The 14,059-nt window shown below is 40.3% G+C and overlaps 1 protein-coding gene across 2 annotated transcripts in view; it reads left to right on the top strand.

Moving 5' to 3' along the window:
• The first annotated feature begins 399 nt into the window (after positions 1–399).
• The window catches only part of LOC126252090 (trypsin delta-like), a 42,028-nt gene continuing 28,368 nt past the window's right edge, over positions 400–14,059 (top strand). The window contains exons 1-2 of one of the 2 annotated variants that reach the window (XM_049952950.1): positions 405–831; positions 5,655–6,100. In XM_049952950.1, the coding sequence (XP_049808907.1) occupies positions 427–831; positions 5,655–6,017 (768 nt within the window). In that variant the 5' untranslated portion in view covers positions 405–426 and the 3' untranslated portion in view covers positions 6,018–6,100. Of the gene's footprint in view, positions 832–5,654; positions 6,101–14,059 lie in introns of those variants that run through there. The other variant, XM_049952951.1, reaches the window with a different exon arrangement.

Genomic DNA, 14,059 nt, shown 5'->3' with positions numbered 1-14,059 from the left:
GCCAACACCGATGCGTCCAGCTGATGTGGGTATAGTGGTCGGTTTCATCTCTTCCTTGTTCGTCTCATTTTGAAAATACTGTTTATTCTTAAAGAACAAAAGGGTATTCGGACTTCCCCACCTCCCAAGGAAAATATTCGCCTATGTTACGTAAATCATTCGGTGTGCCCTCATTGATCTATCAGCGTAGCTGTTCAAGGTCCGTATGGAGAAAAGAGAATGAGATAAACTGCCTCTAGTGAGAGCTTTGTTACGAAACATATTGCTCCATATATTCATTTATTACTTTGACCTCGCTGAACTAATTGCAGGACCGTGACTATCAGATTGTCAAGAGGTCTTTAGCGTGGAGAGTCGCTTGTGTAAGCGATAAGACCGTTATAAAAGCCGACCACAGCCGACTGTGATCATCCGACGGCCAGAACCATGCAGACAACCGTAGTCCTGTGCCTGCTGGTGGCGCTCTGCAGCGCTGCGCCCTCCACGAGGTCCCACTTGCCCAGACCGCGCCTCGATGGCCGCATCGTGGGCGGCGAGGCCGTAGACATCTCGCAGTACCCCTGGCAGCTGTCGCTGCAGAAGCTGGGCTCCCACAGCTGCGGCGCCTCCATCATCAGCTCCAACTGGGCGCTGACGGCGGCCCACTGTATCGAGGGCGCCTACGTCAACTTCGTGTCCCTCAGGGCCGGATCTTCCACCCGCGGAAGCGGCGGAACTGTGTACGATGCTGCCGACGGATATTACCACGGGGATTACGACTCCGATACCACTGACTACGACGTCGGCGTCATCCAGATTGACGGATCATTCTCCTTCGATTCCAACGTTCAGGTACAGCTCGTGCACAGAAAATACGTACTTATGCATATTTAAAATTTATTTTTGTCTTACAACTGTATGCTGAGGATCATGTGTTTAGTTTTTTTCTCGAACATAGTTCCAGGTGCCTTAAATTCGATACGACCTACTGAATTCGATGGGCTACAAACGAATGTTTCCCAGGTATCGCCATCACTTAACAAATCTGAAAGGCATAGGGTGCCATTAAAATTATCTTCTTCAAATAGATATTTGTCCATAAGAAAACTTTCATGTATTAGAACGATAATTATCATATGATGACATTTATTTGAGCTCATAAAGGAATCTATGGTTTGGTAAAAACACATCTTCACGACTTAGGAACTGAATCAAAATTTTGCACATGTTCTGTAGCTGTTTTTTCGAAGTTTTGCTGCTTTTTGAGAGGATGAGTAACGCTACAATATTTTGCCTCCATACATGTAATATATATTGCATCTTTTGTTCGATGTGAGATCCCGATTCATGAAGGGTACATTTTCTTTGGTTGATTATGGGTAGCACCACTACGAACATTTTCTGTGGTGTTAAATGCCTGGTAATTAATTTAAAGTAGACGCTGAGAACAGGGTGCTGAGAACATTATTCATTCTTGTGAAAGCTGCGATCAGGAGAAGGTAGCTTCAGAAACACACCGTGTTGTGTACTACCGAAAGTAACGTTTAATTGCTGTAAAGGAAAGAGAAGGGAGGCAGCACCTTTACAGCGCTGAAGGCAGGCTGGCCATGACGAGGCTGCCGAGCAAATGTGAGATGCACTTCCACCGCTAAGAAATCGTTGAAAACAGCCAAGTGCTGAAATCTAGGGATGAAGAGCGATAGCATCTTACAAGAGAAAGAGCATACTTTTAATACGAAGGAATCTGTGAGGTTAACGAACAGAGGACGTGAACTGACCCTTCGTAGAATTTCTCACGGGCTACAGTGAGGGACGTTCCCCACCAAAAATCAGAGTAGTGAATTCCATTGGCTGAGTCCTTACTCGTAGGAGGAGTTTTAGAACGTTCTAGAATCCCTTTCCATACGGAATACGAAAAGAAGGCAATTAACTCTCAGCTTCATGACCTGTGTAGAGTAAGGCACTGCTTTTGTAATGGGTGCTGGGGTTCATTGCAGGGAGCACATACACATATGCCTCGAGCCTTACTAGCGACTCGCGAAAGTGTGGAAAAGGACTCTCCTGTGCGTGTAGAAAGAGGATAAATTGCGAGGGAAGGACATATAGGCTTTAATAACAAGAACATCAGTGAAACGTCTCACTGTTAGAACAAGAAAAGTGTCGATTTCGCAACTACGAGCCAGTTAATACGTTTCTGTGGAAGCAGAGTGACTATTTCTTGCTTCTCTGTGGTGTCTAAGGCATGGTGAAGTGCTTTTATACGAACGAATATATGATTCATTTTTCTGTTCCAGATTTGTGAGCAAACAGTAACCTTGACGTGTATTCTGTGTTGTGCTGAAGTACTCTCAGATCTAGGAGTTTGCGGGCGGTATAATGTGTCCATTGTGTAGACGGAATTTATAGACACTCAACGTACATCTTCAACACGTCGACTAATAGCACAGATCATATCGTGACCCAGTACAAATCCTCACAGTAGTGTAATCGGTTCTATACTCACCACTGCTTGGCAGACAGAGAAACACTTACACTACATGTGTTGAGATTCATTCGCTTGTTGTTTCAGCTCTTTTCTGTCAGTTTCAGTTTGGGTGGAGGCCTTCTGTTACATTGGGCTTATCAGTATGTACCAACTTAGTGTGTCCGCATAACGCTATGTGAAGAGGACAGTTTAATATCCTGTACTGACTTTATACGCCTGCATTTCTCGGCTGTCGGAAAGTAAATAATTTTGCTGTAACTAGTTCCATTCATTCTAGTACGGTATCTACTCAACGTTATTGATCTCCTAATTAAGCTAATGTAGAATACCAAAACGATTAAAATCTTAATCTAATATATTTATCTGTGTGAATGTTGTCAAATGACAGAGCAGACAGATTGGTGGAAGATTTCGGCTGCATCATTAAAAAAGACACCACCACAGCATCTGTCGTAAGGGGTTTAGACAAGCCACGGACAGTTAGTCGACCATAATCTCAAACCCGAGTCCACGACGTTGACCGCTGCACCGGATCTCTCTGTGATTTTTGAGACAGTAGATTCCATATGAAGGTGTAAGCGATAAAAACATTATAAAACTCACAATAATCGTCACGTAATTTTCGAGTCACTGTGGTGGAACTGAGACCACATAATGTTAAAGCTACACGTTTACCAGTGAGCCACATAGTTCATATATGTGAAATAGCCTCAATATTTACAAAAATACAGACAGCGTACTAGCATACACGCAACAAGGATGTATTCAAGCGCAAATTATTAATTAATATGAGGGATATTCGGGAAGTAAGGTCGGATCGTTCGCGAAATGAAAACCACAGTGGAAACCAAAATTATTTTTTCGCAACAGTTAGCCACACCTTCCAGCTGCCTCTCTAAATAGTCGCCGATCCGACTTAGACATTTGTCGTGACGTTGTGCTAACAACCCAGCACCCACGTCCCAAATAGCCACAAGTGCTTTCCGCCAATTCTCTGCATTGGTCTGCACCGCGTTGTCTGTGCCACAATGTGGTCTTCGTAGCCAGCGGTTCGTGTGAGTATAGATGAAGATGGTGGGAGCAAATTAAGGGCTGTATTGTGGGTCATCAAAGACTTCCCATCGAAAACGCTTCTGGAGCGTTTACATTGCCCCTACAGAATGTAGATGAAAATTGTCTTGATTATAGAAACGCTTGACATTTATGTTACGTGGGCTGCATAGCTTCAGGCAAGATCTCTCACCAGATCCATATACACGGCGGAAGACACTGTTGTTTTAGGCATTTCTATGTGATGACTTTGCGCTCTAAACTGAAAAGTGTGACGTAAAGCGATCGATAGCCACAGTATAGACACTCCCCAACACATCTGTGCAAAGTTCCATCGGATTTTCGGAGTGGTTTTCACTTCATGTCTGGTCAGACCTTAATTTCCGAATACACTTTCTACGATAAAATAAAAGAGCATAACCCCTTCTACCGTACGGAAACTGCAACGCCAGAGGCAATTTCTTTGTACCTGAATACTGATGTTACCAGTGGCGTTCCCAAACTATCAACTTGGCAGTCAGCAATGGCTTGCCATAATGCTAGAATAGAGCTGAGCCTCAGTACGCGTGAAAGGGTGAAGATACTGTAAACGTAATGTTTCAGAGGGACCCATTTACTGCAAAATAAATCTCATTAAATCGCAGAATGGTAAAAGGAAAGGAGGATAATTAGTGTTTAACGTCTCATCGACTACAACGTCATTAGAGACAGAGTACACACGCTCGAATTAAGTGAAGGACTGAGGTGGAAACTGGACGTTTTCTATTACAGGATCCATCTGTGCAATATCCTTAACGGGATACAGAGAAATCAAGAAAAATGTAAGTCTGGATGCCCAGACAGGGATTTGAACCACTGTTCTCAAAAATGGAGATCGAATGTGGTAATCGCAGAGCCATCTCACTTGGTCGCAGAATAGGTATATCTTGGTTGCCTTCTTGCCTTCTACATTTCAAAATACAATGATGTAAATACACACTAGCACAAATCTCGAAAAAACACAAATATCCTTCACATTCGGACATTTACTAGTTGTGTTACAACAGAGATCTAGTGGAACTGCTAGAATAATGAGCAATAATATCTCTCTAAAAATTATCGCCTTACAACGCATACTAAAGAGTATAAAGCAACAGTCCATCGATATTAATTACCGCACAGCTCATCATGACGACATTAGAGCTCTGCATCACTTATCAACAATATCATCATCATCTTCTTCTTCGCTTCAGGCATTAAACTTTTATTTATTTTGCCTTTTACGGCACCCAAAGCTTCCTCCTTTAACTATCAACTGGCTTAGAGTTACTCACAGGAGACCTAATCTTCCCCCACACATTCTTTAATGACGTTTATTCACGTTTGTCTTCTTTTCTGGTATTTAATTACATTTAATTCATCCAATTCTCACCTAATTTCATATATCGAGGTATGTCAGCTCGGTGCGTTTATTTATTGCTGTTATAAATTTCTTCTCTGTTGCTTTTATGAGGCTTTCCCGGGGTTTACTTATAAAGCACGATTTTTTTCTGTAAACAAGCATTTCATGTAATTTTTCCATCATGTTCCTCTCCTCCTTTTTTTTACACATTTGTTTCTTGTTACAAACGTACTCCAAAACTTGAATATTCTCTTCTCCATTCCTTCGTCATACTCATATGTGCCGAGCACAGCGTTTGAACTGTTCAACTGTTCTAATGGCAGTCACGGTGTTGGCTGTACAAGATGATTTCCTACCAAGGACCTTCACTTTCTCTCCTTCTCTGAAATCGTCAAATCAAATCATGGAAAGTAATGAAAGAGCTACACACTAAATAAAATTGTACGTCACATTTTACATGTGACTTTCGGCAAGTTATGTGTACTATGAAGTAGTCATGTCGTAGAGATTGGCTCAGTGTTATGCTCAGCTGACTATCTTTCATACATAAGGTCCACTACAAGCTGAAATGGGTTACCGTTTAATGAGTAATACATACGTGCAGTGGAGGGATAGAAAAATGAAATTTATTGAAGAAAGTTTCCTGCATAATGTTTTGTTAGTTGTGTTAACATTGAATAGCGAATGTTATGTTCCCAAAGCAATCTCCCCTACTGTTTTCAAGGGCGCCTCGTGACGAGTTTGTACTGTACTTTGCAGGCGGTGAGCCTCGGCTCGACGGAGCCATCTGCAGGCACAGCGGTGACCATCACGGGCTGGGGTGCCCTGTCCTCCGGAGGCTCCTCCCCCATACAGCTGCAGGCGGTCACCACGTCCATCGTGGCCCGTGCCTCCTGCAACACAGCCTACGGCGGCGAGATCACTCAGCGCATGATCTGCGCAGGAGAAGACGAGGGCGGCAAGGACTCGTGCCAGGGCGACAGCGGCGGACCACTGGTGGAAGGATCCACCCAGTACGGGATCGTCTCCTGGGGAAGAGGATGCGCTCAGGCCGGCTACCCTGGCGTCTACTCTAATGTGGCCAACTTGCGTTCCTGGATAACACAAGTCACTGGAGTGTAACAAGCCATCCAGCCGTAAATGAATAAATTATTCTTAACTGTAACATAAGACCATCACAATAAAACTTTTTTTCTGTTACATAATGTATAAATTTTATCAACTCATTCTTAAGCGAAATACTATGTCCTCAAAACTACATCGATTAAGTCTCCTGTATTATGAATTCCATATCAACAGTAATGAAGAAGGATATACTCAATAAAATATAATGAATGATATGTTTCTGAAAGTATGAAGGTATATCGCTAGTCTCGCATATTCTACACAGAAAAATAACAGCCGTTTAGTTGTCGCTTCCCACAATGATTTCAGAAATTTACATGGGGTGTTATCCACCCCTTTTGCCTTATTTGATCTCAAGTCTCCCAAACCTCATTTAAATTCTGTTTCTAATAATGGATACCCTGTTTCATCCCTGTCGACTCCTATTTCTTCTTCTATCACGTCGTCAGGCAAGTCATCCCCATCATACAAGCCTTCATTAAACTCTTTCCACCTAGCCGGTCTCTCCCGTGCATTTCATAGTAGAAATCGTATAACATTCTTAAGGTTACCACCCTTGGTGTTGTTCTCACCAAAACTTGTGTTTACTTTTCTTTATGCCGCGCCAGTCCTTCCAAGAGTCCATTTTCTTCAATTTCTTCACCTTTATTCTTGTAGCAGTTTCGCCTGAACTTCCATGTGCTATGCACTTTTCTCATTCGAATGTGACTTATATTTCTATATTCCGAAATGTCCCTGAAAATATTCTTCTTTCATCGATGAACTGAAATATCTATTCTGTTACCCAATGTTTCTTCGCAGCTGCCTTCCTGGTACCTCTGTTATTCTTTCCAAATTCTGTCATTTCCCTGTTTTAGAGTTGTCCATTCCTCTTCAGTTGAATTGCCTACTGAGCTATTCATTTATCACAGTATTTACAACGTCAGAGAACTTCAATGTACCTACCTCCAATCCTTAGGACTGCCCCATCCAAAATTCTTGTCCACTGACTCTTCCAGACTAGTCTCCTAAACTTCATCCTACTCATCATCATTACCAAATTCTGACCTGATTCTGCATCTACTCCTGTGTTCACCTTATAATCTGTTCTCTGAGTTCTGAACCTCTGTCTGACCATGATGTAATCTACCTGGAATCGTGGTATACCTCTTTGCCTTCTCGAAGTACACCTCTCCTTTTCGTGATTCTTGAACTTAGTAATACCTATTACTAACTGCAACTTATTGCAGAACTCAGTTGGTCTTTATCCTTACTTATTCCTACTACCAAGACCATATTTCTCCTTTCTTCTAATTCTTCCCCTGTACCAGCATTCCAGTCCACCATGAGTACTAGATTTCCCTCTCCCTTTGTATATGAATTACCCGATCAGTATCCTGTTATACTTTCATGCCTTGATTGAGCACTAGATTTTCCCCTTTTAAGTACTGTAGCTTCCCTATGACGTTCAAACTTCCGACACCCCATGAGCCGACTCTCAAAACGTTACACTTTATTGATTGAATCCTTATCTCCTTTTTACCTCCCCTTGGTTGTGCCCTCTGATTGATCTGAAAAGGCGAGTAGTCGGGTGTCCTTTGTCAACGGAGAGATCATCCGTTACAGGGCACACGTCCTGTGATACCGCTATGTGTCGTTAATGTAGTGGTTACCACTGACTTCAGCAAGAAAGTGACATGAATATCTGTCCGCTCCTCCGCCCTCTTTGACAACGCCGTTGGAAGAAAGAAGACGACCTACTATGCCGGAATTCTTTAAGAAAATTGTAACAGCTAAGCAGCATTAGAGTGAGCAGCGAGCAGTGCTACTAATTTCGAGCCATATATGGAGGAAACGAAGAGACAATGAAGGATGTACGACGTCTATAAAAATAGCGCGGCAACAGTAAGACTCTAAATTGAATAAGGGGAAAAGTTCAACTACCTGCTGCAATTTCGTTTATTATTATGTAGAAGAGCGATAATGGATATATAATGGAAGTCTGCAACAGAAGGGAATGCATTTAAGATTATAAACTGGTCACTGGTTTTGAAGCTTTTACGACGCTTCTTTTGCTTGACCAATTGCCATCTTACTGATTCGCCATTGGACTAGTTTAAGACAGCATTTGTGGACAACTTACTTTCAAGGTCCACATGCACTGCAGTAACTTCCACACCAATGTGCCTATGTGGTTTATGTCCTCACAGTAAACCTCTTTCACTCTCCAGTATGACTAATTGAACATGCTATGCTGAGAGCGGGATCGGAAATTCGTTGTATGAAAAAAAATGATGTTATTATCCAAAGAAAAAAGGTCCCTACGTAGTCCAGAGACCGATTCGGCTAATTTGAACACACACACACACACACACACAAATACACTCCATTCACATTATCATTACATTTAGAAACTCTAGTTTTAAATTACCTTCAGTGACTGTAATTAAAAATGCACTCATTCATGGAACTTTCACTTATAAAATCCTTTGTGCTGGACCGAGGCTCAATCACAGGCCTTTGCCTTTTGCGGAAGGAAATAAGATGCTGGTGGGAGTAAGGCTGTGAGAACGGGTCGTTAGTCGTGCATGGGTAGCTCAATGGATAGGCTTCTTCCCTGCGAAAAGCAAAAGAAGAGTGTTCGTGTTACAGTCCAGCATAAAGTTTCAATCTGCTGCGAAGTTTCATATCAGTGCCCACTCTGCTACAGAGCGAAATTTGCAGCCTGTAATCACTAATTCCTACTGCTTAACGCCAGCCAAAAAATAAATGCTTCGCTCCCCTATTCCCACCATGCAATTGGTGTGTAGACTAGTTTCCAATGTAACTTACCTGCAGGCACCAAATGTATACTTCACTATACGTTATACAGTCTTAACCCTCACACCTGATTTGAATAACACTGCACAACACAAAGTGGTTCACTGACCCCCAGTAATATATTATCACATATCAACAGTTGTAAGCTAATTGGACATTCTTATGTATATGGGATGTTGTAAATAGCCATATAGTTTTCCATAATGGTTATTTTATTATTGCAAGAATAATTAATATAGGACTTTTACAAAGAGAGCATAGTATTGTTTTTAAGTAATGTGTTATATTTTTTAATGATTAGCTTTCTTAAATTTGAAGGCGTTTACTACAGTAGAATGTATTACTTGACTTTATTTAACTACTACAATGAGTAACATAGGATTGTTACAAATTTGGTACATGTCACACTGCACCGCCATACTGAATTTTAATTTTTATGTGTGTTTTCTTACTTGTATATATATTGGACACAAGACTCAACTTAAAAGTGTTGTGTAATATAATGTAATAATACAGCAGTAAATCATATCAAGTGTGCTCACTGCCAGTACAAATAGTGATAGATATTAGTAACAAGTTTAAACATCACTCTAATATACGTAGTTCAGTCCTTTTTATGCTTATTTGCACAAATATACTATGATTATAACTAACTTTGCAAACACTCAATGAAAAAACATCTATAAAATTCAAATAATGAGTAATTACTCATACCCACACACATTATATATATATATATATATATATATATATATATATATATATATATATATATATATATATATATATATATATATATATATGTATGTGTGTGTGTGTGTGTGTGTGTGTGTGTGTGTGTGTATTGGATTATTTGAATTGTACAAGATTTTTGGCATAGTGTGCTTACAAAATTACTTGCTACTATAGTATATTTTCGGACAAATGTATAAGAAAGCATAAATTTCTATTCATTAGAATGAAATGAAGTATTGTAATTAGTATCATCACAATTTGTAATATCTGTGAGCACAATTGGTACAAATTAGTGCTCTGCCTTCATTACAGATCTGCCTCTTACAATCCTGACTACACATTTTTTTTGTTTTTTTTCTCTTTTAAATGAACACAGAGAACATCTCACTTCGCCGACTAAAGGTTGTGGTCTGTCTTGATGCACAAGTCTATTTGCAATACGTATTTCAGAGTTTTCTTCCGATTCCCTTGTCGTGTAGGTATACTCAAAGTGGCCATTTTATGTGGTGCAACCAAGTTCCATGGCAATTCATGGTGATAATTTTTTCATTGCCTCTTTACCTCAGTACCCAATGTGGTAAGCACATCCAGCGCATCTATTCTACTTTGATCCAAAGTGGTGCAGAAATCCTTCGAATGCCATCTTTGAACTCCACATGGAATGGAGTCAGTTTTGTACATTTGATTCAATGTGTCAGTGCCACAATATGTTTCATTGTATGAAATTATCTTTACAGATTTTCCTGTCGTTTGGTTGATGTCGTCTGTGTTGTAAGTGGTAACACCAACAGTATAACGTATCTTGCGGACATATGATAGTAGCGTTTTACTGACATCAAACGCAAATTGTGGTTTCTGGACATTTTGATAACATAAAAATGATTGTTTTAGTCTAGGCTTAGTTTTTCTTACAGTCCCCAACACTGTCAAAGCGAAGTTTTCAGTCATTTTCTGATATAGATGAACTGACGAAAATTAAGTCTCAACTACCAGGCTTCTATTAGTGCATGAATGGGTTCACTTAACTTTTTCACCTAATAACATGGGTAGCTTCACTTTTCTGTTTAACAACCATGCTAGCAAGTGGAAAAGCGCTTAGCATATCATATATCTTGGAAGAATTTATCATCAAAATCTTAGTATGTAAATAAGTTATACGAAACTGTCACCAGTCTCTTTTTTTAATAACGATGTTTTATTCCATGAACCGGTTTTCGATTCTTTTCAGGTTCAACTTCAAATGGAACCTGAAAAGGTTCGAAATCCGGTTCATGGAATAAAACATAATCATTCAAAAAGTGACTGGTTGCAGTTTTTTATAACTTATTTACATTCTATATGCAGTCACGGTAGTAAAATATCCAAAGTGGATAAGCATAATCAAAATCTTATTTCCAAATTTGTCCAGATTTCAAGACCTATATTCTGAGAAGGTAGCTGTTAAGGAAATCTATCGGCTGCTTATATACCGCACAGTATTCAATAGGTGTATTTAGGGAATCGTATTTATCAATAAATTTTGGGCGGTTGTCCTGAATTGTCAAAAATCGGTCTTCTTGTTTACTATTCAATTGGGTTGCTTTATCAGCAAATCTTAGACAACTAATAAAACCTGAAATCGCCTTTGTGGTGTGCTAAAGAGGGCATTACAAAATTCAGGTGGCAAGACTTCTTCTGAGTTTGTCTGAGCCACCTTGTTTACTCTGCATATATACAAGAGACCAATGACAATCTTATTTCTACGAACTTGTAGTAATATGGTAATCAGCGAGTTCCTAGTTGATGAAAATTTGTCAATAATTTTTTCGCCTGTGTAAGTGACAATCTGATCTAGCATATCATCTGTCATTTGTAATTGTCATGCTTCAACTGGACTAGAGGTAGAGCTTGCTTGTCATTTTCGTCCTGGGAGGTGAGAAATTAATTTTGTGGAATTAATTATTCTCTTATTAGAAAGTATAGTTGAAGACCACTTATAGTCATTCTCTCCTAGAAGAAAATTTCAGTTGGAAGAACTACTATGGTTATCATCTTCGTCATCCCCATCTTCTTCCGTACCTGATGGTTCCTAATTTCGACAAAACCATAACCTTCATCAGGATTTGGGACTTCAAATGTCTCGTAACATCAAAACGTTATAAATATATGAAACCACCTAGCAGGTTAAAACTGTGTACCACACCGAGAGTCGAAGTCGGGACCGTTGTCTTTTGCAGATAATTCCGCTACCAACTGAGCTGCCCAAGCACGACTTACGATCCGTTCTCACAGCTTCAATTCTGCCACTACCTTGCTTTCTACCTTGCAAACTTCACTGAAGCTCTTCTCCGAACCTGGCCTAATTACCACTCCTGGGAGCAACGATATTGTAAAGACATGGCTTAGCCATAGTCTGAAGGACGTCTCCAGCTTGAGATTTTCATTCTGCAGCGGAGTGTGCGCTGATAGAAAACTTCCAGGCAGATTAAAATTTTGTGCCAGAGAAAGGCCCAAGCCCATATTCTCCTGTAACCTTTTCTTCTACTCCTTCCCCTACAACTGCATTCCAGTCGTCCATGACTATTAGATTTCCGTCTCCTTTTACATACTGCATTACCCTTTCAATATCCTCATACACTTTCTCTATCTGTTCATCTTCAGCTTGCGACGTCGGCATGTATACCTCAACTATCGTTGTCGGTGTTGGTCTCCTGTCGATTCTGATTAGAACAACCCGGTCACTGAACTGTTCACAGTAACACACCCTCTGCCCTACCTTCCTATTCATAACGAATCCTACACCTGTTATACCATTTTCTGCTGCTGTTGATATTACCCGATACTCATCTGACCAGAAATCCTTGTCTTCCTTCCACTTCACTTCGCTGACCCCCACTATATCTAGATGGAGCCTTTGCATTTCCCTTTTCAGATTTTCTGGTTTCCCTACCACGTTAAAGCTTCTGCCATTCCACGCCCCGACTCGTGGAACGTTATCCTTTCGTTGATTATTCAATCTTTTTCTCATGGTATCCTCCCCCTTGGCAGTCCCCTCCCAGAGATCCGAATGGGGGACTATTCCGCAATCTTTTTCCAATGGAGAGATCATCATGACACTTTTTCAATTACAGGCCACTTGTCCTGTGGATACAAGTTATGTGTCTTTAATGCAGTGATTTCCATTGCCTTCTGCATCCTCATGTCGATGATCATTGCTGATTCTTTCGCCTTTAGGGGCTATTTCCCACCCGTAGGACAAGAGAGTGCCCTGAACCTCTATCCGCTCCTCCGCCCTCTTTGACAAGGCCGTTGGCAGAATGAGGCTGACTTCTTATGGCGGAAGTCTTCGGCCGCCAATGCTGATTATTTATCAAAATTTAGGCACTGGCGGGGATCGAACACGGGACCGAAGACGTTTTGATTATGAATCAAAGACGCTACTCCTAGACCATGGGTACCCCATTACCAATCTGCAATTTAAAGTTCCTCTTCTTCAAAATGGATAGTTCCAGATGTATTCTCAAAAGTATACTATCAACTATATGGAATTCTAGGGTATGTGTTAACCTTTCACGTTAGCATATTTTTCCTAGGTGATGATTTTCTGTTAATGTAATCAGTGTTTGTCTAATTCTCTCTTCTGAGGAGCTATCCGTCTTTGGAATTCAGGGAACTAGGCAAACTAAATGGTTTATCTCTGATTAATTAAGCACTGATTCAACTGGCATACGTTGGGTATATGTGTGTGAGAACTTATTGATTATTTGTTTAAAAGGCCCAAGGCCCATAGCCGAGACTGTTTGCTGAATGGAAGCATAAGTATTAATGAACCAAGCAAATTTTCTGAAAAACTCTAGCCTCAGAGTTTGGCTCCAGATGAAACCTAAAATTAAAATTATATTAATTTGATGTTTTCATAGTGGTACTTTCCACTTTGCACTGGTAAAGTTAGGAACATTACCTGATAGCAATGCATCAGGTTTACCAATTCTTCATATAACAATTTGTTATTTTTTTAATAATATGTACTGCTGTGATAGTTTTCTTTGCATACAACTTGAGATATTTAAAGGAGGTACCAGAAAGTGCGATTAATTGGTTTACTTCGCCTCATGCCAGAGATACATGGACAGAGACGTCAATCATCCTGGAGAGAGTTCATACTATTACACATATCTATGTAGTATTTCGTATAAGTCTTATCCTTCATTAACATATTTCTGTAGGTTGAAGTTTGCTCAAATAATTCTGAAATCTCTGGACATCCATGGGGAAGGTGAGGACTGGCATTCACCATCACATGAATCTCTCAAATAAAATGGATTATTTTAAAATCACTCTATTACAACTTAGAGCCCATCATGGTAGTGGAGGGGGCGGGTACACAGATTAAAAGACAACTTAAAAGTGTAATGTTATACTTTGGCATGATAACCATAAATGTAATAGTGGCATTTTTAAACTCCATTCAGTGGTTGCAGGTCCTAACTCGTTGGTGAAATGTGACCTTTCACACTAAAGACAAT

The sequence above is a fragment of the Schistocerca nitens genome, chromosome 4 (genome assembly GCF_023898315.1).
Source record: "Schistocerca nitens isolate TAMUIC-IGC-003100 chromosome 4, iqSchNite1.1, whole genome shotgun sequence".
NCBI lineage: Eukaryota > Metazoa > Arthropoda > Insecta > Orthoptera > Acrididae > Schistocerca > Schistocerca nitens.
Note: the sequence above shows the minus strand (reverse complement) of the source record. Positions and strands in the feature narration are given on the sequence as shown.